This window comes from Schistocerca cancellata, chromosome 1 (genome assembly GCF_023864275.1).
Source record: "Schistocerca cancellata isolate TAMUIC-IGC-003103 chromosome 1, iqSchCanc2.1, whole genome shotgun sequence".
NCBI classification, from domain to species: Eukaryota; Metazoa; Arthropoda; class Insecta; order Orthoptera; family Acrididae; genus Schistocerca; species Schistocerca cancellata.
The window spans coordinates 384,044,260-384,065,994 of record NC_064626.1 but is presented as its reverse complement, the minus strand read 5'-3'; the positions used below and the strand labels follow the sequence as shown (position 1 = coordinate 384,065,994).

The window sequence follows — 21,735 nt, the reverse complement described above, 5'->3', positions numbered from 1 at the left end:
AAGGCTTTGCCGTATAGGATGTATGTCAACAAGGGATGGGTATCTGGCATTAGGGGGTGGTTGTAGGGTGAGAAATTAGAAATGCCGAAGTTCAATATTGAAACCAAATCATCTCAGCATTTATTGCCTGCCTCTGAAGGATACAGAAATAAAGTCTGAAATCCCTTGTACAAGGTGGGCCCCTCATGGCCACAGTGGAGTGGAAGGTAGGCCTGAATAGTCAGAAAGCTGACTGAGAAGAGAGCAACTTAACTTCGTCCACATTCCTCAGCTCACCCAAGGCCTCCACATGACCAATGCCATTCCTGTGATTGGTTTCATCCTATACAATACGTTGTCTGGCAGTGTTGGACAGCTGCTGCGTATGTGAACCAGAGATTGCAATATGGCAATGTTCATTTGTCTTGGAGCCTCCACATGCGAATGTTTCCGTCATGATACTGTTGTACACAAAGCAAGACTTGTTTTAAAAGATGACAATATTGCTACTCCCCTGTCCAGCATACGAGGGGGGACCCAAAAGTAACTGGAATCGTAATGCTGCACATCGTATATTTGTAGTAGCAGGTTGCGCTGCCAGAGGGTTGTAGTAGGAGCTCTGCTGAGTCATTCTGCCATGCGGCGACACCCAACAGTGAGAAGTGTGGTTTCTTTGGCAGTTCTTTGAGTGTGCGTACAGTGCAGATGTGACACGGGGAAATGGCTATTTCTTACGAACAACATGCGGCAGTGAAGTTTTGTTTCTTGCTTGGCAAGAACGCAGCAGAAACTGTTGCGATGATTCAGACAGCCCACAAGCACCATGCTCTTAGTAAAACACAAGTGTAAGAGTGGTTTTCTTGGTTTAAAAAGGGAGAAATGGTGGTTGAAGATCAGCCCTGTTCCGGTTAACCGTCAACTGCTCTTAGCAAAGACAACATTGACAAAATCTGTGATCTCATCAGTGGAGATTGACGCAGGACAATCCTCCAACTCGAGAACTTGTCCAGGTTGTCCTGGAGCTCAGTTCAGCGCATCTTGACCATCGATTTGGGGATGCGAAGAGTGGCAGCAAAATACGTGCTGAAGTTGCTTACCGGAGACCAAAGGGATCATCGCGTTCAAGCCTGTCTCGAAATGAAGGATGCGTTCAAAGATGATCCACATTTTTTCAACAAAATCATTACAGGTCATGGTGCTATGGGTACAATCCAGAAGGTAAACAACAGTCATCACAATGGAAGTCACCTGGCTCACCTCGACTGGAAGTCACCTGCCTCACTTCGACCAAAAAAAGCTCGACAAGTGTTGATCTGTTTTTTGACATCAAAGGGCTCGTACACTCTGAATTTGTCCCTGAAAACCAGACAGTAAACCAAAATTTCTATTTAGAGGTTATGAAACGGCTTTGGGCTTTGCAGAAGCTTGTCGCGAAAAGTCCGGCTTTGTGGGATTCTGGCATGTGGTTCCTGCATTACGACAATGCTCCCGCGCTCATGGCTCTCAGCGTTCGCTAGTTTTTGGCTTCACGAAGACGTCTACCTTGACCCACATGCCCTATTCGCTGGATTTAGCACCCTCCGACTTCTTCCTATTCCTGAGGATGAAAAGAGACTTGAGAGGGAAGCATTTTGCGGATGTGGAAGACGTAAAATGCAATGTCATGAAAGTGCTAGCAGGTATCAAGGAGGACAAATTTAAAAGGTGCTTCGAACCCTGGAATGAACATTTGGACAAGTGTATTAACGCTAATGGAGAGTACTTCGAAGGAGATTAAGGTTGTATTTGAAAACAATAAAGTATATGCTTCCTAGAAATAAATGCCGGTTATTTTTGGGTGCCCCCTCATATAAGGCACTTCATTGTCTGCACATATATCTGAGCTGCTGGTTACGGGTAACTGCAACACTGCTCACTTGCCAACTGTATGTGGCACTCCAGCCTTTGCCACAGTGTCTTTCTTAATACATGCCTAGCTGTAAATAACCCCATTTTCCATCTCACTGACATGAGACGTGGGTGTACAATTCTGCACGGCCGAAGGAACAGTACATCTGTGGTCCTGTAGGACACTGCATGTGATCCTTCAGAATCCATTGATTTCACATTCCTGAGAATCAATGTTGTTGTAGGATAAACTACAATCTCAATAGGCAACAAACCACCTGTTATTAAATTCCAGCATATGCTAGTAGATGTTTTTCCTTTATGCTCAATCTTCTCACAACCAACAAACATTCAGATGTGATTTCTGAATGAAAAACCCACTGATCCACTGCATAGTCTATCCTTATATGTGTCACATAGGTGGCATAACTCTTACCTGATCTGTGAGGATGCTGTGACGTGAAAATATTTTGCAGTCTAAGTATGTAAAGTACTTCATGGCAGTTTGACATTTTTGCTTGCTGCCTTCATGGCATTGGAATTTCAATTGCCAGCAGTGCGGCAGTGTATTTTAGATGACAATGAGACTTGTATGGTGCAAAATTGTTCCGTATTATTTAAGATCATGATTAATATTTTTTCCCCCGTTGCTAGTGGCCTATTGTCTTCTCCTTACTACTGCATGTGTGCTTAGGTCCAGCATTGTTTAAGATCATGATTAATATTTTTTCCCCCATTGCTAGTAGCCTATTGTCTTCCCTTTACTACTGCATGTGTGCTGAGGTCCAGCATTTTGTCTGGGACCTTATCTCTTGCTCACTTGCCACCCTTTGTCTTCCACGTACCTTTCAAAGTCTCTTTTTGTAAGCGTTTTCTTTTTTAATGCATGTCCTATCCAGTTTTGGTTGTGTCTCCAAACTAGTCCTTAAAGAAAAGCAGATGAAATTTGTATGTTTGTGGGGAGAGGGTTTTGACCCCCCCCCAAAACAAACACACACACACACACACACACACACACACACACACACACACACACACAGAGAGAGAGAGAGAGAGAGAGAGAGAGAGAGAGAGAGAGAGAGAGAGAGAATCAGCCACTTTATATCTACATTGACATAAAAAACACTTATAGCTGTATATTATACATATCTAATGTAAATTGATTATATTTTTTCACTCTGTTACAGAATCAAAGCATGTACCTCTCCGGTCATCAAGGTCAGCAGCAAAGGTGTGTTAATGGAAGATTTTCAAAAATATCCAGTTAATAACTTAAGATTTATCATATAACTTTTTGTCATGCCTGTAGCATTTATGTCAGACGGGATATGACTTGGAAAAGGAGACGCACCATAGGACTTTTCAATTTCCACTGTCTATACTTTTACTAATAAATTCATAAAACATTGTCAGCATGACCAGGAAGGATTCAGGATTCACATGCATAACAGCGCAAGTTAAAAAACATAACAAAATAATTTATGATATGGTTATAATAGAAGGAAACATTCCACGAAGGAAAAATATATTTAAAAACAAAGATGATGTGACTTACCAAATGAAAGTGCTGGCAGGTCGACAGACACACAAACAAACACAAACATACACACAAAATTCAAGCTTTCGCAACCAACGGTTGCCTCGTCAGGAAAGAGGGAAGGAGAAGGAAAGACAAAAGGATATGGGTTTTAAGGGAGAGGGTAAGGAGTCATTCCAATCCCGGGAGCGGAAAGACTTACCTTAGGGGGAAAAAAGGACAGGTATACACTCGCGCACACACACACATATCCATCCAACATTCACAGACACAAGCAGACATTTGTAAAGGCAAAGAGTTTGGGCAGAGATGTCAGTCGGGACGGAAGTACAGAGGCAAAGATGATGTTGAAAGACACTCCACCAAGAGTGTCTTTCCGCCGTCCACCTAACCTTCGTAACCTCTTGGTTCATCCCTATGAAATCCCCAAACCACCTTCCCTACCCTCTGGCTCCTACCCTTGTAACCGCCCCCAGTGTAAAACCTGTCCCATGCACCCTCCCACCACCACCTACTCCAGTCCTGTAACCCGGAAGGTGTACACAATCAAAGGCAGAGCCACGTGTGAAAGCACCCACGTGATCTACCAACTGACCTGCCTACACTGTGATGCATTCTATGTGGGAATGACCAGCAACAAACTGTCCATTCGCATGAATGGACACAGGCAGACAGTGTTTGTTGGTAATGAGGATCACCCTGTGGCTAAACATGCCTTGGTGCACGGCCAGCACATCTTGGCACAGTGTTACACCGTCCGGGTTATCTGGATACTTCCTACCAACACCAACCTGTCAGAACTCCGGAGATGGGAACTTGCCCTTCAGCATATCCTCTCTTCTCGCTATCCGCCAGGCCTCAATCTCCGCTAATTTCTAATTTCAATCTGCCGCCGCTCATACCTCACCTGTCTTTCAACATCATCTTTGCCTCTGTACTTCCGTCCCGACTGACATCTCTGCCCAAACTCTTTGCCTTTACAAATGTCTGCTTGTGTCTGTGTATGTGTGGATGGATATGTGTGTGTGTGTGTGCGAGTGTATACCTGTCCTTTTTTCCCCCTAAGGTAAGTCTTTCCGCTCCCGGGATTGGAATGACTCCTTACCCTCTCCCTTAAAACCCATATCCTTTTGTCTTTCCTTCTCCTTCCCTCTTTCCTGACGAGGCAACCGTTGGTTGCGAAAGCTTGAACTTTGTGTGTATGTTTGTGTTTGTTTGTGTGTCTGTCGACCTGCCAGCACTTTCATTTGGTAAGTCACATCATCTTTGTTTTTAAATATAACAAAATAAATTTTTTTACATGTGAAATTTCATCGTTTTTTCACTTACTATTGGCTGCATTTGTTGGTATAGGTACACTTTTCTTCATAAGTAAGAGAGATTCTTCGATGAATTTTGCACAGCATACAAACCTTACTTACAGGTGTATGAAACTCTAGAATTTATTTAATTTATGAAAAAATGAATGAGCTGTTACATTTTAAACTTCATGTTTAGAAAAAACTCAACTTTTATAGTTGATTATCTCAATTTTTACCTCAGTTTTTAATAAATTTTGAAAATTCTACAGTTTCATACACCTGTAAGTATTGTTTGTATGCTGTGCAAAATTCATCGAAGAATCTCTCTTAGTAATGAGGAAAAGTGTACCTACAGCCACAAACACAGGCAGTAGTAAGTGAAAAAATATGAAGTTTCTCTGTCTATATCCGGATCCCACTCCATCTATTCCTGGGTCTGTGTGATTATGAGTCCTCTTCATTTGGCTCAGTCTGACCACCACTTTTCTTCCTCCACTTGCTGCCAGGTCACACCTCTCCTTTCCACAGATATTCTCACTCCCATGTTCCGCCGTGTTCTTGGGTGCCCTCTAGGTCTTTCTCCATCCATCTTTAGTTCTTCCACAATTTTTGGGGAGACTCTGCCCATGCATCCTTTTAACATGCCCATACCATCTTAATCTCTCTCTCTTATCTCCCCCCCCCCCCCTCCCTCCAATTTCTTCTCTTATACTTTTTTGTTTAAGGTCCTGCCTAATCGCTACATTCCTCACTCTGTTCGTTCTTGTTTTTCCCTTAACTGCTCTGAGAAATTTCATTTTCACTGCTTGCAGTCTGCTCCAGTCCCTTTCTGTCATTGCCCATCTTTCTCCACCATAGGTGACGATAGGGAAGTAATAATTCTTATACATAAGTAGTTTTTCTTTTATGAAACTTCCTTATTCCAAATCAGCTGTTTTATTGTTTGGTAGAGATTGCCTCCCTTCTGTAACCTCCTATTAATTTCATTGGTAATTCTTCCCTAAATAAGTGAAACTTTCTACCACTTAGAGTGGTTCTCCATTCAAGGTAATATTTCTGTTGATCCCTTTCCCTCTTCCAAAAACCATTACTTCACTCTTATCTTTATTTGTTTTTAATCCATACCTTTTCATTATTTCCTTCCATGCTTCAAGTTGTAACTGTACATCTGCCTCTTTATCACCCCATCTTATCATATCATCTGCAAAAATCATCTTTTTGTCTTTTTCTTTTACTATATCTTTAACTGTCCTATTCATTCCCTCCATCACAACATTAAAAAGTGCAGGAGATAGAATACTTCCTTGCTTAAGTCCTTGTCTTATTTTGAAGTATTCAGAGTTCCCCAATGGTGTTCTGATTCTACAATTGTGTCCTCTGTACATTAATGTATCCATCTTCTATATGTATCTTCTTCATTTCTTCCCAGAGTCTTTCCCTGTTAACTGAGCCATATGCCTTTTCTATGTCTATAAAAACCATTATCACCCTTTTGTTGTCGGAGGAAGGCAATGGCAAACCACCTCCACTAGGAGCTTGCCTAGTACAGGAGTGTGGGACATCATCATCATCATCATCATCATCATCACCCTTTTGTTATACTCCCAACTTCTTTCTAACAGTTGACGGATAGGAAATATCAGGTTGATTGTGCTTCTTCCGTTCCTAAACCCATGCTGTTCTTCACTCATCACCTTTTCTATCTTTTCACTTATTCAACTTGGTAAAATTCTTTCAAAAATCTTGGCTGTATGACTCATAAGGGTTATTCCTGTGTAGTTTTTACAAAGTCTTTTATTGCCTTTTTTGAAGATGGGAACAATGTCTCCTCTTCTCCAATCATCAGGGATTGTACTATTTCTCCACACACTTTATAGTACTCTATACAGCCACTGCATTCCCACTGGACCTACTGCTCTTATCATGTCCACTGATACTTCATCAGGTCCTGGAGCTTTTCCCCCATTCATCTTCTTCACAGTTATTTCCATTTCTTCCAGTATAATTTGCTCAAATTCTGCTTCCCAACTTCTCTCAATTTCTCTATTATTTGTTGTTTCCTCATGTACCTGCTCCTCAATGTTTAACAGTTTTTTAAAATGTTCTTTCCAGAGATCTTTTATATTCCTTGGATCTGCAATCACAGTACTGCCCCGAGTTTCCATCTTTACTGGTACTTCAGAAGCCTTCCTTTTATTTTTCATCATTTTATAGAACATTTTCTTATTGCTTTTCACATCTTCAAGTTTTTTTGTAAACTCTTCCCATGCCTTTTTCTTTGCTGTTCCTACTATTTCTTTGCACGTCTTCTTTTCCTCTATATATCTTTTATGGTCTTCGTAATTTTTAGTTTTCCACCACTTTCTCTGTGCTCCATTTTTTTCTTCTAACTTCTTGGATTGTGGTATCATCCCACCAAATTGTCTGCCTTACTTTTTCCTTTCCAGATGTTGTACCACATACTTTTTGTGGTGCTTCTACTAAAGTGTCTTTGAATAAACTCCATTCTTTTTCTACATTGCAGAAAACTTCTTTTGAACATTTTTATGTGATTAATTCTCTATACTTCTCAGCACTTTGTCTCCTTCAGTTTCCAATCCCGTATCCTCATCACTTTCTTCTGTTTTCTATTTTTCACACACTGATTCATTTTCCATTGTCCCACCAGTAATCTGTGGTCTCCATCTGCACTCACTCTTGGAATTATCTTCACATTTGTTACTTTTTCTCCCCATTCCCTATCTACTAGAATATAATCAATTACACTCTTGGTTCTTCCATCCCAGCTGTATCTGGTGATAACATGATTTTCTCTCTTCATAAACCAGCTGTTTGCTATTTTCATTCCATTCCTCTGGCACAAATCCAGGAGTCTTTCCTCCTCTTCATTTCTGCCTCCATATCCAAAACATCCCAACACTTGCTCAAATCCGTTTCTGTCTTTGCCTACCTGTGCATTAAAATCTCCCGTCACTATATTAGCACACTCTATATGGTTTTCTAACTCATTTTCAAAGTCCATCTTCTCTTCTTCGCTACAGCCTACTTGTGGTGCACAAATCTGGATTACTTTTAGTGGCTCTCTTTAAAAAAAAAAAAAATCTCAGGTTTAAAATTATGGCCCTGTCCGATATATACTCACACTTTCAATACAGCTTTGTACATTCTTTTTCACTATCACTGCCACACCATTTCTTCCAAACCGGTTATTCCCTCTCCAGTACAGTTTTCCTCCTCCTCTCAAAGTTCTTCGCACCTTTTCCCTTCCACTTAATCCCAATATAGCTAACTTTCTCTCTGTTAGTATATCTGTCATTTCTTCCATTTTTCCATTGAGGGTTAATATATTTAGGTTATTTTTTAGTCCATTTGGTTTCATCTTCTTGTGCTAATGAATATAATCAGGTCTCCCATCATTCGCAGCAGTACTTGGAGAAGCAGTGGGGTCAAATTTTGAGTGGTTTGTTCTGAGGATTGTCTGTGTTTTGAAAGCAATATATGAAGATTTTCCTACTGGCTTGCTAGGCCTAACGCAAGAAGGATTTTCTGTTGCCATTGTCTCCCTTAGCCTTTGGAGTTTCTCCTTCACCACAAGGCAGTGGTTCCCTTCTCATTTAATCCCCAGAAAGGAGGGTTGTCTTATCTGCCAGCTACACCATTCCGCAGTCTTCCTTCTCTGCTGTCGCTGCCATTAAGATCTCCATCCGTAAGCCTGGGCTTGGGTTCCGTGTTACACCCCACGGGATTGGGTACCTGTCTGAACTTGGCCATCCTAGCCTACTGAAGTGTAGGATGCCCACCCCCACGACGTGGACACGCCAGACAGGAATTACCCCAGTGGAGGAATAGGGAAGCAGACCCTACCTCACTGGTGCTGAGTTATGATTATGTATGGTGCCGCAATCAAAGGTTTCAAAGTTCCACGAGTAAAAATATTATTTTGTTACGTTTTTGAACTTCCACTGCCACCATGAGTGTGAATACTGAATCCTTCCTGGTCATGCTGACAAAGTTTTATAACTTTATTTGTAAAAGTATCGACAGTGGAAATTAAAATGTCCTGCATTGCCTCTCCTCCTCAAAGTTGTCCCATTTGATGTCCTACCTCCCTTAAGAAACCAAGTACATTTCCCTGTATCAGATGAAAGTAAAAGATTAGTTTGGCCAACATTTTTCATTGGAACCAGGTGCAATAATAAGTAATATTTTTATTGAATTGCAGCACCAGCTACACCATAATATTTTTATTGAATCACAGCACCAGTTACACCAAAGTTTCTTTGCAACTGGTTTCTGCCCTTACACCATTTCAAGCATACACAACATGAGCCCCTCTTGTCAGTTGGATTCCACTGGACTTCCTGATGCTCTTCAAGTGGCATGGGGCTTCCAATGTTCAGTTATGAACACTACGAAAATAGTGAAAGGACTGAAACTGCTTGCGATTTAATAAAAATAGAATGTAAGTTACACCATTAAATTGTTGTTTGCATATTCAGCACTGCACAAAAGCTTTTGTTAGCCTTCTTAATACCACATAGTATTTAGTTTTCATGTGTGGCTTAGTTTATGTTTCACTTCTACACTGTTTTAAGCTAATGTATGGCATGTGTGCATGGTACATTTTATTCGATAATAAAGTTAGATAGTTCCTAGAGATGCTTGTTTTACATTAATGCGATTTGTAATGTATGTAAGCAAAGGAATAGAGGTTAAAATTTTACGCTGCAATGGGTTAAGCACAAAAGTGCATTGCAATGATTTCAAAATAAAAAATATTTCGTGCAAAAGTCAGTAATGGTGCTTACTGTAGCTCTGTGTTTGCATTAGTACTGAAATTATATTTCTAAATACTTCATATGCCATTGTGCCTGGAAGAAACTGACCCAGAGGTTGATTGCTGCAGCTGAGGCAGCAAAATGTGCACTGCTTGGCCTCAGGGAATGTTAGTATTAAAGTTGCATAGTACGAAACAGTGGACTAACAGTTTGTGCTAAGATTACAAGGTTATGAGACTTCCTTCGACAACTACCGTATTTACTCGAATCTAAGCCTGCACTTGAATCTAAGCCGCACCTGAAAAATGAGACTCGAAATCAAGGAAATAAATTTTCCCGAATCTAAGCCGCACCTGAAATTTGAGACTCGAAATTCAAGGGGAGAGAGAAGTTATAGGCCGCATCTCCAAATCGAAACAAAGTTGGTCCATTGTAATATGAGACACAATTTAGATCGAATGAATGACGATACAGCTACAGTAGTTTGGTTCGAGTCGTAAGCTTAGCATAGCAGTTAAGCTTTACCAGGTAGCCATTGCTATGCGTCAGGCGCTCCGTCCGTATTTATACGGGTACCCTTCCTTTTCCACGTGCCTCGTCTTGTTTGAATTGATTGCTTATTTTTCCTTTGATTTGATAAGCGCAGTTTTCTTTGTTATAAGTGTTTACATCACTCAGCTGAAAATGCATTACTGTACTGTGTCATGCAGTGTTTGTCGCATTCTGATAGTGCATGTTTACGGCCTGTCGCCGCTCGCGGCATGGCTTGCTTTTGTGCTCGCTACCGCCGCTTACAATAAAAAAAATAAAATAAAATAAAAAGAGGAATCGTCTCATTAGCGAAACAATGGCAAGAAACTGCTATTTGTTGTTACTTACACTGCTGCTTTCTTTGATAATGATCAACAAGAACCAAATAATAGACATCGTATGATAGATGATGTTCTGAACGAGAGTTTAGCGAAAATTTGTCTCCGTTTGAAAATCTTCGCATGCGCCTCTTTAGTACATTACATTCTACACGGAAATTAGTCATCGTAGATTTAAAAATCTAGTCAATTGCCGTGCTTCATTTCTGACTGTATCATTACTAAGCATAAGAATAATATGAATATAAACATGACATGATATGTATATTCCTTCGCGTTTGCTGTTATCTCACTCTCGTTTCGTAGTTTATTAGGCAGACAGGACTTAAATGAGGTAGCAGCCAACATGAAACAATACATGGCAAAATGTTTATATTCGTATTATTCTTGTGGTGACGAGAATACTGCATGTGATTCACAATTTGTAAAAGTTCCTATTAGCAACCAGCTCGTCTCACAGATAGGAAAAAAATTCAGAACATAGAGTTGGCCGTATTGACAAACATCCCAAACAGTCTTGCCAGTCGGATTTTCGTAGTACATTGAAATGCTGCTACATTCGAAGATGAACAATACGGAATTTGTATTTACTTCGTTGGATAATGTATGAAAATGCAGTGGTCGAAACTCGGAGTGGAGAAAAAAAGCTCATCTTCAACTTTTTTTTTTTTTTTTTTTTTATTTCCTGACGCAGAGGTTTCGGCACCAGTATTTATCTTTGTGCCTACAAAGCATGCCTGTGTAGCGCTACATATATTCGACGGCAGAAGTAAGTTGTGACGGCACCCACCAACATTTTTCAGAACTTCCGATTGCTTTGCACTCGTTTCTAAGCCGCAGGCGGTTTTTTGGATTACGAAAACCGGAAAAAAGTGCGGCTTAGATTCGAGTAAATACGGTAACCGTAATTTGTAGTTATTGCATAAACATGTTGCAGTGCCCACTTCACATGAAATAATTTACATGTTGGCATAAATAAATCAAATTCTGAAAATAAGAGAAACAAGTTCGGTGAAAGGGCATCTATGTGCTTTGCCATGTTGCTTATTAGAGAGGCTATCAGGAGAATGCATTCCAATTTGTCAGACACATTCTGACAGACTGTGATACAAACTATGGAATGTTCACTGTACTATTCATTAAGCAATATCTGTGAATTCTTCTTCAGACCTCCATTTCTGTTGATAGCAGTTCGAAGAATATCAAGGCAAAGATTCGTCATACACATATAAGGCTGTTACAGATAGACTAGTCATGGTGTGCAATGATGACAGGTAATCATAGCATCGGACTTTCCAAGGATGATGGATGATGTAATGTCCGTGAGACTGCAGTCTGTGTGTGGTGGTGGGGTTTTTTTTTTTTTTTTTTTTTTTTTTTTTTTTTTTTTTTTTTTTTTTTTTGCGACAAAGGCCTTGCTGGCCAAAAGCTTTATTTGTGACAGTCATTTTGATTTTGTTGTGCCCATCTTTGACTTGGTACCTCTGGTATATTGTTAGTAGCGATTTGGCTTTTCATAATATTGTAATATTGTTACATTCCATCCTGGATTTGCCGTTGTTTAATAATATGAAAAGACTAGTCTGCTGCACGCGCACACACACACACACACACACACACACACACACACACACACACACACACACATTGAACAGATGCTCATAGCTCTTAAGGGCCTATGTTTACTGGACAGTTTTTTCTGGGTTTGGTCCCTGTTACCTCCTCCCAAAATATGGAAAGCAAAAGAGCTTGCTTAAAAAGAGATGTGTTTCACAGTATTGTCGATGAACAAGTGATCATAGCTCCTAAGGCAGGCCTTTTTGGAGCCTATATTTAATAGACTTTTCTCTTGTTTTGGTACAAGGAACTTATCCCCAAAGTTTGTAAAAGTGTTTTCAAACATCCTGTATAAAATTAACTGACAAATTGAAACTAAATGCCAAATTCCTATATATGTTGCAGGATTAGCATTCCTGGAAGAAGGGGTGTGACAGAAAATAGCTTAGTTACATCATGGATGATTGCTTCCAAAATGAGGACTTGGGTGAAGTTTAGAAAATAGAAATGAGTACCTGGCAGAATTGAAACTGGGATGGCAAATCTGGTGTTCCATGCCTGAAGAGTTCTGCTCAGGGGTTAGGCTGATGTGTGGGCATCCAGGGAGAATTAGTTTTAAATAAGAACAAAACTCTGTTAAAAATATGGTGACAGGTTTACTGTTCATTGAGGAATACATATGGTGCAGCTGGGGAAGACACCATGTTGAGGGGGCCATTATGGCCAAAGTTCAAAGTGGATCATAAAATAGAGATAAAAGTGTTGTCGATTTGTGATCTAGCAGCAGAGAGTGAGACGCGTCTCGACCTGACGTCAGAGACTCCATGTGCACTTTTTCCTAAGCTTCCGTTGGTTGAGGGTTGCAGGCAATGTTTGGCAATGTGTCAAGTTTGTCATCTGTCCTTACTGTGGGAACTGTACTCATCTCGACATCACATGCTGGAGGGTGCTTGAGCTGCATGAGAGGTCTTCCAAAAAGCAGGGTTACCAAAGAAACCAGTTCGAGAAAAAAAGATTAATAAACCACATCAATTCCCTCCAAATGTGTGGCAACCTGAACTGTTCAGGTCTTAAGAGCATTTCCCATGAATGTTCCCATTCTTTCATTTCACTGTTTTTATTTAACATGTTCATGTTGGCCTGTGCCATCAGAGGGTCATGCTATATCCTCCCATTGGGCAGTTTGTACACCCAGTGGTCCACACTAGCTCAGTGGCAGTTAGCCTGGTCCCTACCAGTGATTTAGTGATTTATTATTATTATGTGTGTTAAGCTTTTCAACTCTGCTTTAGAAATTTTATAAACTAGAGTTAGTTTCGTAGTTTATAAATCACCATTACTGTGGAACTGCTACTACTAACAAAGATACAAAAGTGGGTGGTAGTTAAAAAGATGGACTACCCCTTCACTACATTCACCCATTGGGCAGCATGTACCACTGGGGGATCACACTCGACTCTACCAATTACGCTACCAGCAATACGCTAACATACGGTTATTACTTATTAGCCAGGTGCAATGAACAGCTGTGAATACAGTTTTGTGTGATCTTTCAACAAGAGAGCTCTCTGAACAAATGATGTTTGACAATTAGTGTAAAATTCTTTTATGTGATCTCTTGTTATTTTAGAAGAGCAGACTGATGTCATTTTCAGAGTAATGGTTCAGCCCAGAGCATTTGAATACAACCAATGCTCCACAGTGAGAAACAGGAAAAACAGTGCCATCAGATGAAGGAAAACATGAATATGCATGCCACCCCACAATGACTAACACAATTGTCAATGCTGAGCTGCCATTGTTTTAAAAATAACAAAGAATTTTGAAATGATAGTAATGTTGTATCCAGTAGTGTCACCAATTGATGGTAGGCAATGAAAACCTCCTAACTTTATTTTCTTAAATTTTGGAGGAGAAGCAAAAACAGTTTGTTAAAGAATAATGTAAAATGACACAGAAAGTTGCTGCATGTGTAACTGTATTGTAGAATTCTAATTATTGACAGATTAGAGAAATCTGCGCACTTCCAAATCTCTCTCTGATCATGGAGTTACTGGTTATTGGAATTAAGAGATTTCCGCAGACAGATGCAAGGTTTTCATTACCTACCATCAATATAAAGGTCATTTGTAAGAAAAATGTGATCAGCAACCATTTTACTGAGTTCTTTTTTAAAATTACTACATATGACATGACACAAGATCAAACTGAAACTTGAGAGCATGTGACCCATACGTTTAAGAACTCCAGCAGAAACAATTGCTTTGTGTGGATCTGTCCATTCTTAATCAGATATGCCTTTTTCTGAAGCTGACAGCTATTTGTTTGTATCCAGTTAAACCCAATTAACTGCTTACAGGCATTATTCTTCTACTCTGTTTTGTTCTGATAAGAATATTTGAATCGAGTGATTCTCCAGTAAAATTAATAACTCTTAAATCATAAACTGTGCATTGTACTGCATTTTTCACTTGGTGGAAGAATGTGCTAAGCGGAAGGGGGGAAAATTGTAAAAGAAGAAATTCTAACAGGATAAGGAATAAAAAAATCCCAGCCCCATCAACAGTATGTATGTTTATGAAATAATAAATGATAGTTCTTAAAGACTGATAGTTCTTAAAGACCTACTGATAAGGAAACAAAAAGATGGCTATATATACACACAATTTGCTATCCTCAAAATATTAGTTCTATGGCCTGTTACTATTGACCATACCAGAGATTCTTTTCTTTGGGAAACATTCCTCAGATTCAACTGTGCATTTAATTTACTAGTAGGCAAAATCGCTACTTATGTTGTTTTCAACTGTGCCAACTTTGTGTGGTTGAAATGAGTGGCTTGTGCTTAAAAGTTGTTCACCCAATAGAAACTAACTTTCCAATCTGTAATTCTACACTGTATATTTAGTGTGACTTAACAAACTATTTCTATTTTGGATGTATTGGTCAGAAGCTGGCAGTAGTTTAATGTTCATTGCCGTTATCATGTTAGCTGATATTTCTATTTACTTGTTGCTCATCTAATTGATATCTTGTTTATTCCAGGCTGCAGCTACAAAAATTCGGAGTGCTGTAGAAGCAGAAAGTGAAGGAAACAGTAAGAAGAGAAGATGCATTGTAAAGATAGAACGAATAAGTGCACCTCAGTCGGTTTTGGATATAATTGTTGAAGAACAGGAGACAAATAACATATCACCCAATGTGGCAGACACACCTGTGAAGCTTGAAGTTGCCAGTGCTACAGTGAATGATAAACCACATTTAGATTGTCAGAAAACTGGTAGCAAAGACAATAACGGCGAGTCGCCATCTTCTGATCACCAATCCCCTTTCCAGCGAGGTGTTGTAGCAAACTCAACTTTTGTTCTTGATGTAGTCCAACCAGAAACAGTCAAGTGTCTCTTACCAGAAGTTAGTGATAAACCAAACAGAGACTGTGAAAATTCACCAACAGAACCTCTACAAAACAAAAGTGGCACTGAACTACATAGTACTTTTGTAATATCAACAGGAAATGCAGATTCTGTTTCTGACAAACTGGAAGAGTATAAACAGTTGAATGCGTTAACAAAGACTCCTGAAAAACAGATGGTAAACATGAACGACCATAAGACTAAAAAAAGGTGAGAAAATTAAGTATTATAGAGGTAGCAGGCTGTCAGATGATGATGATGATGATGATGATGATGATGATGATGATGATGATGATTAAAATGTCAAAAAACAAAGAAGATGTGACTTACCAAACGAAAGTGCTGGCAGGTCGATAGACACACAAACATACACACAAAATTCAAGCTTTCGCAACAAACGGTTGCTTCATCAGGAAAGAGGGAAGGAGAGGGAAAGACGAAAGGATGTGGGTTTTAAGGGAGAGGGTAAGGAGTCATTCCAATCCCAGGAGCAGAAAGACTTACCTTAGGGGGGAAAAAAGGACAGGTAAACGCGCGCGCGCGCGCACACACACACACACACACACACACACACACACACACACACACAGACATTTGTAAAGGCAAAGAGTTTGGGCCAAACCCTCCGCTATCTGGTATCTGGGGGAGGTGAAGTATCCAACAAAAATTCTTTCAGTTTCAGCTACATCTGTACTCTGCAAACCACCATGAAGTGCACGGCAGAGGTTACATCCCATTGTACCAGTTATCAGGATTTCTTCCTATTCCCCACACTTATGGAGTGCTGGAACAACGATTGCTTGAATGCCTATGTACATCCTGTAATTATTCTAATTTTGTACTCACAGTTCCTATGTGAATGATACTTAGGAGGTTGTAATATGTCCCAAGAGTTATGATTTAAAGTCAGTTCTTGAAACTTTGTTAGCAGACTTTCTCAGGACTGTTCACATCTATCTTCCAGAGTCTGCCAGTTCAGTTTATTCAGCATCTCTGTAACTCTCCCCCAGTGGCCAAACAAACCTGTGGCCATTTGTACTGCCCTCTCTGTATATGTTCAATATCCACTGTTCTATTTGGCAGAGGTCCCACACACTAGAGCAGTATTGTAGAATGGGTCGCATGAGTGATTTGCAAGCCATCTCCTTTGTAGACTGTATGTATTTCCCCAGTATTCTACCAATAAATTGAAGTTGAGTGTTTGCTTTACCCACAACAGAGGCTATGTTCACATGCATAATTAATTTGTACTTGTCTGATACGGTTATTTACCGCTTCCAGACTCAGTTTCAGTTCATGAAAACAATCCTGAAAAAAAGCTGTATTGCATCAGGATAGAGCTTGGGGTGAGTCGAGCCTTTGTTGTTGAAAAATGGTTTAATGGTTGTGGGCAGGCTGATTACTGAGTAGAAGAAAGAATTTTCTGTCTGCAAAGTTGTAGGTTACTGCAGGGTGTACACACCCAGGGACAACCAGGAACTCTAGGAAAAATGTGGGATTTTTTTATTCAGGGAAAACTGGGGAATAGTTAGAATTCCAGGAATTTTTCTTGTTTTAGTTTTCAGTTAATTTTTTGTAATTTTGACTGGTAAGAGCTGATAACGTGAACAAAGAATTTCACTTGAGTCCACTGCTGTAGAGGAATACTGCAGCAGTAAAACATAAATGAGAGAATAACACCAAAATGAAACTCTAGTTGCAAAGAAAATGTGCCATTTACAACAACAAAACATAGTATATACACAAGTGTCTGCTGACAACAAAATGTGTCAAAGGCTTCAGGACGCACAGTATGCAATACTTTGTAACAACAAAATGTTTTTGTAACAGGTCGCAGGAAAATCTTGTGAATGGAATTTCGAAAAATATCACTTTCAAAGTAAATTTTCTTATACCCAAAAAGAAGTTTATTTTGTGTGAAAATGTCCGATGAATTTCTTATATCCTGTAGTATTTGACTCTCATTCAGAACTTAAAGCTTTCAGTAACATCCATTTAGAAAAATTTTGGGCCCAGAAGACTAGCCACTATGCCATTATTTAAAATTTTACTGGTACATTTGTGTCTGATATATCTCTGAGGGTAACGCACACTAAAAAAGATCGAGCTTCAAGGTTAGTTTTTTATATTTCTTTTGGTCTTTCATAAATTACAAATTATGTACTAACACTGGCAAAAAATATCATTATACTTAAAAGAGTAAAAGGTAAGCTCTATAGCAATTTCAGCGATACCTGGCTTTTCTATGGAAAACTTGGAGTGCTTGAAGGAACATGTGTTCATTCAGGTTGCCCACTAAATGTTTTATGCACAGCAGTGAAATTTATAATTGTGCCTGTCAAAAGTATTAGGCTGCTGCAGTTGAAGTTGTGCTCTTAGGATCCTGCCTAACCACATCCTCAGGGGAGAAAAAAGGATGGAAAAGATTTTTGACAGCCGATATTACAAGTGAAAGATTAATTTAAACCATCAACTTTTCCTATTTGTGTGTTCTAGCTGCTCAACAGTGATACTGCTATTGGCTGACAACAATTTGTTTCCTATGCTCTGAATATCTGCTGCCATTGGCTGGCAAGTTCATGTGACCTGTTGACTGGCACAATGCTTTGGAAGCTACCATATTGTATTAGGCGGAATTGGTGTTCATAATTTTGTAATACGAAAATACGCAGTGAACATGTTGCTGCACATCAAAGGCCTTTTCGTAATTCATTGGTTTTTGCTAGGTTTCATTTCCGAAAGTGCCGGGAAGTTCTATGTCTGTGTACAAAACCCTTGCCTTTTAAATGGTTGATAAATATTACAGCTCCAAGGGAAAGTATATTGTCACTTAACACAGAAAAAATGTGCAGCGTCACATGGGATATAGTATATTTTCACCCAGAAAAGTGTATTTTTAATCAGGAAATCCAGGGAATTTTTTTCTAGTCTACATGTACATCCTATATTGGTAAGCTGTTACTGTACACCCAAGCAGCCAAGAGAAGTCATAGAAACTGAAAGAGGAATTCCCTGTGCATCTGATTTCACTTATTTAAAACTGTAAGGAACTTGACAAGTTCATAGTTCAAAGTTTTTTGCCTCGACTTATTTTTATGTTCCCTTTGGATAGTATGGCATTTTCTGTTGGTCACGTAATCACACTGCTGTTGGACAATGTGAGTTAAACTGTGAAGAATGTACATTGTTTCATGTATATCTTGCAGGCTCTCTTGAATAAAAGTAATTTTTGTCAGTATTCTTGAATAAAAGCAATTTCTGTCAGTATTCTTTGGAAGTTTTCTTGTTTTGTAACCATTTTATTAGTCAGATACAGAAATCTACATTGTTTCTTTAATGTTATGACAAAGACAAGTTAGTTAGTTTGTTCCATGGTTGACTTACACATTTAAACTCATAATTATGTGGAATAAATCATCCATCTATAGTTCTGGTGGAAGGAAGAAGTTTTATAAATTCTTTGCACGGCTGAAAAGTCACAATTTTTCATGCACATTGATGTATTTGGCTTCATATTGGAAAATTGCATGATTAGAGACTGAATACTTTAGTAGAAATAGGTATTAAATTTCTACTATAACATTTTCTCACTTCAAATTCATTTTCTGTTTACGGTGCAGTGGATCGAAGGTGCCAGTTGGGAAAGGTGTGACGGAGAATGATGCAGCTTATTCTAATCTACAGAAATTAATAATTGAATCACCTGTTCGAGTTACGCGAACAAAAACACGTGCCTTTGCCCAGGCTGTTGCAGCTGCTGCTGCTACTACAAACAGCAGAGAAAATGGCCAGGTAAGTCAGTGCTTCATGACACCTGTGATTAGATTTTCATCGTCATTTACCTGGAGGATAATGGTACTTACGCAAATTAGTTTGTTTTTCTTGTGTAAATTGAAAGATTACTAAGTTGTAGATGTTAATCTGGTGTTAACTGATGATAGTAAGATGAGTAGCTGAGCAACAGGCTTAAGTGATTAAGAAAGATAACTCACCTCACAGTTTAGGCACAAGCCTTCGTTAAAGGAAGACATTGATGTTTGTGAAAATTGCAACATCTATAAAGAAGAGGTTGAATAAATCTAAACATTGTGACTGTATAGAATAATACACCAACAGTAAGTGAGTCACCATATAAATAAGCTGCCTGTGACTTGGAAGGTCAGTGTAATGGCTAACATACAGGTGTTTCAAAAATGACTGGTATATTTGAAATGGCAATAAAAACTAAACGAGCAGCGATAGAAATACACCGTTTGTTGCAATATGCTTGGGACAACAGTACATTTTCAGGCAGACAAACTTTCGAAATTACAGTAGTTACAATTTTCAACAACAGATGGCGCTGCGGTCTGGGAAACTCTATAGTAAGATATTTTCCACATATCCACCATGCATAGCAATAATATGGCGTAGTCTCTGAATGAAATTACCCAAAACCTTTGACAACGTGTCTGGCGGAATGGCTTCACATGCAGATGAGATGTGCGGTACACCTGGTCTTTCAAGTGTCCCCACAGAAAGAAGTCACAGGGGTTCATGTCTGGCGAATAGGGAGGCCAATCCACGCCGCCTCCTGTATGTTTCGGATAGCCCAAAGCAATCACACGATCATCAAAATATTCATTCAGGAAATTAAAGACGTCGGCCGTGCGATGTGGCCGGGCACCATCTTGCATAAACCACGAGGTGTTCGCAGTGTCGTCTAAGGCAGTTTGTACCGCCACAAATTCACGAAGAATGGCCAGATAGCGTGATCGTTTCGGATCTGAAAAATGGGCCAATGATTCCTTTGGAAGAAATGGCGGCCCAGACCAATACTTTTTGAGGATGCAGGGACGATGGGACTGCAACATGGGGCTTTTCGGTTCCCCATATGCGCCAGTTCTGTTTATTGACAAAGCCGTCCAGGTAAAAATAAGCTTCGACAGTAAACCAAATGCTGCCCACATGCATATCGCCGTCATCAGTCCTGTGCTCTATATCGTTAGCGAATGTCTCTCGTGCAGCAATGGTAGCAGCGCTGAGGGGTTGCCGAGTTTGAATTTTGTGTGATAGAGGTGTTAACTCTGGCACATGAGACGATACGTGGACATTGGCGTCATTTGGATCGCAGCTGCAACACGGCGAACGGAAACCCGAGGCCGCTGTTGGATCACCTGCTGCACTAGCTGCGCGTTGCCCTCTGTGGTTGCCGTACGCGGTCGCCCTACCTTTCCAGCACGTTCATCCGTCACGTTCCCAGTGCGTTGAATTTTTTCAAACAGATCCTTTATTGTATCGCTTTTCGGTCCTTTGGTTACATTAAACCTCCGTTGAAAACTTCGTCTTGTTGCAACAACACTGTGTTCTAGGTGGTGGAATTCCAACACCAGAAAAATCCTCTGTTCTAGGGAATAAACCATGTTGTCTACAGCACACTTGCACGTTGTGAACAGCACACGCTTACTGCAGAAAGACGACGTACAGAATGGCGCACCCACAGACTGCGTTGTCTTCTATATCTTTCACATCACTTGCAGCGCCATCTGTTGTTGAAAATTGTAACTACTGTAATTTTGAAAGTTTGTCCGCCTGAAAATGTACTGTTGTCCCAAGCATATTGCAACAAACGGTGTATTTCTATCGCTGCTCGTTTAGTTTTTATTGCCGTTTCAAATATACCGGTCATTTTTGAAACACCCTGTATTTAGTGAAGGGCTATTAAATTAAATGCAGTAATGTGAAAGTGACTGTGTGCCTTATCAATGACATATAGGACATGTGCCCGAGTATAAGATGACCGTCTTTTTCTTCTTTTTTGAAGAATGACACTGAGAAATTTTCATTATATTCTGACTAATCAAAATTGCAAGCTGTTTTACTGATTTAAATTGTCTGCTTAAAAACATAAACATTATACCTATTCTGAAGTTATACCATTTACCCATTGTTTACATTTTGATAGTGCAAGGAGAAATAAACATAAACCAAAAAAAAAAGGTTCACATTTTATCTTCAATTCACTTTCTTTTTTTGCATACTGTCTGTGCAAGTCTGTGATACCACTATTTTTAATCGCCACCATTAGTATCATTATCTGGGATGATAGATTCATCTAACTAATGAGAGGTGAGAAAGGCGAAAATTCACCTAACCAAAAAGAGGTGAAAAAGGAGACTGTGTTTCTAAATACAAGCCGCAGTGAAATTTGTAATCTCTGTTGCTGCAGGTACTTGGTGGTTTCTTCAGAATGCATCATGATTTCTAAGATAGAGAATATATTGGATCTTAATGGCACAGCTTAAATTGCTATGAAAGCCATGGGCATAAATAATATTTACAATTTTGGTTGTTACAAATATTTGGCTGTTTCTTCCAAACATGTTGCGATGCGATTACAAGTTTGTGGGACCTTAGTACATAGCTGTTTCTTCT

General features: G+C 39.5%; 1 protein-coding gene across 2 annotated transcripts in view; it reads left to right on the top strand.

The window, feature by feature from the left end:
* Window positions 1-21,735, top strand: part of LOC126175336 (calponin homology domain-containing protein DDB_G0272472) — a 147,914-nt gene that overhangs the window by 48,130 nt on the left and 78,049 nt on the right. For both annotated transcript variants that reach the window (XM_049922066.1, XM_049922058.1), the window contains exons 4-6: window positions 3,054-3,097; window positions 14,954-15,531; window positions 18,942-19,113. In XM_049922066.1, coding sequence (XP_049778023.1) covers window positions 3,054-3,097; window positions 14,954-15,531; window positions 18,942-19,113 — 794 coding nt within the window. The remainder of the gene's footprint in view (window positions 1-3,053; window positions 3,098-14,953; window positions 15,532-18,941; window positions 19,114-21,735) is intronic.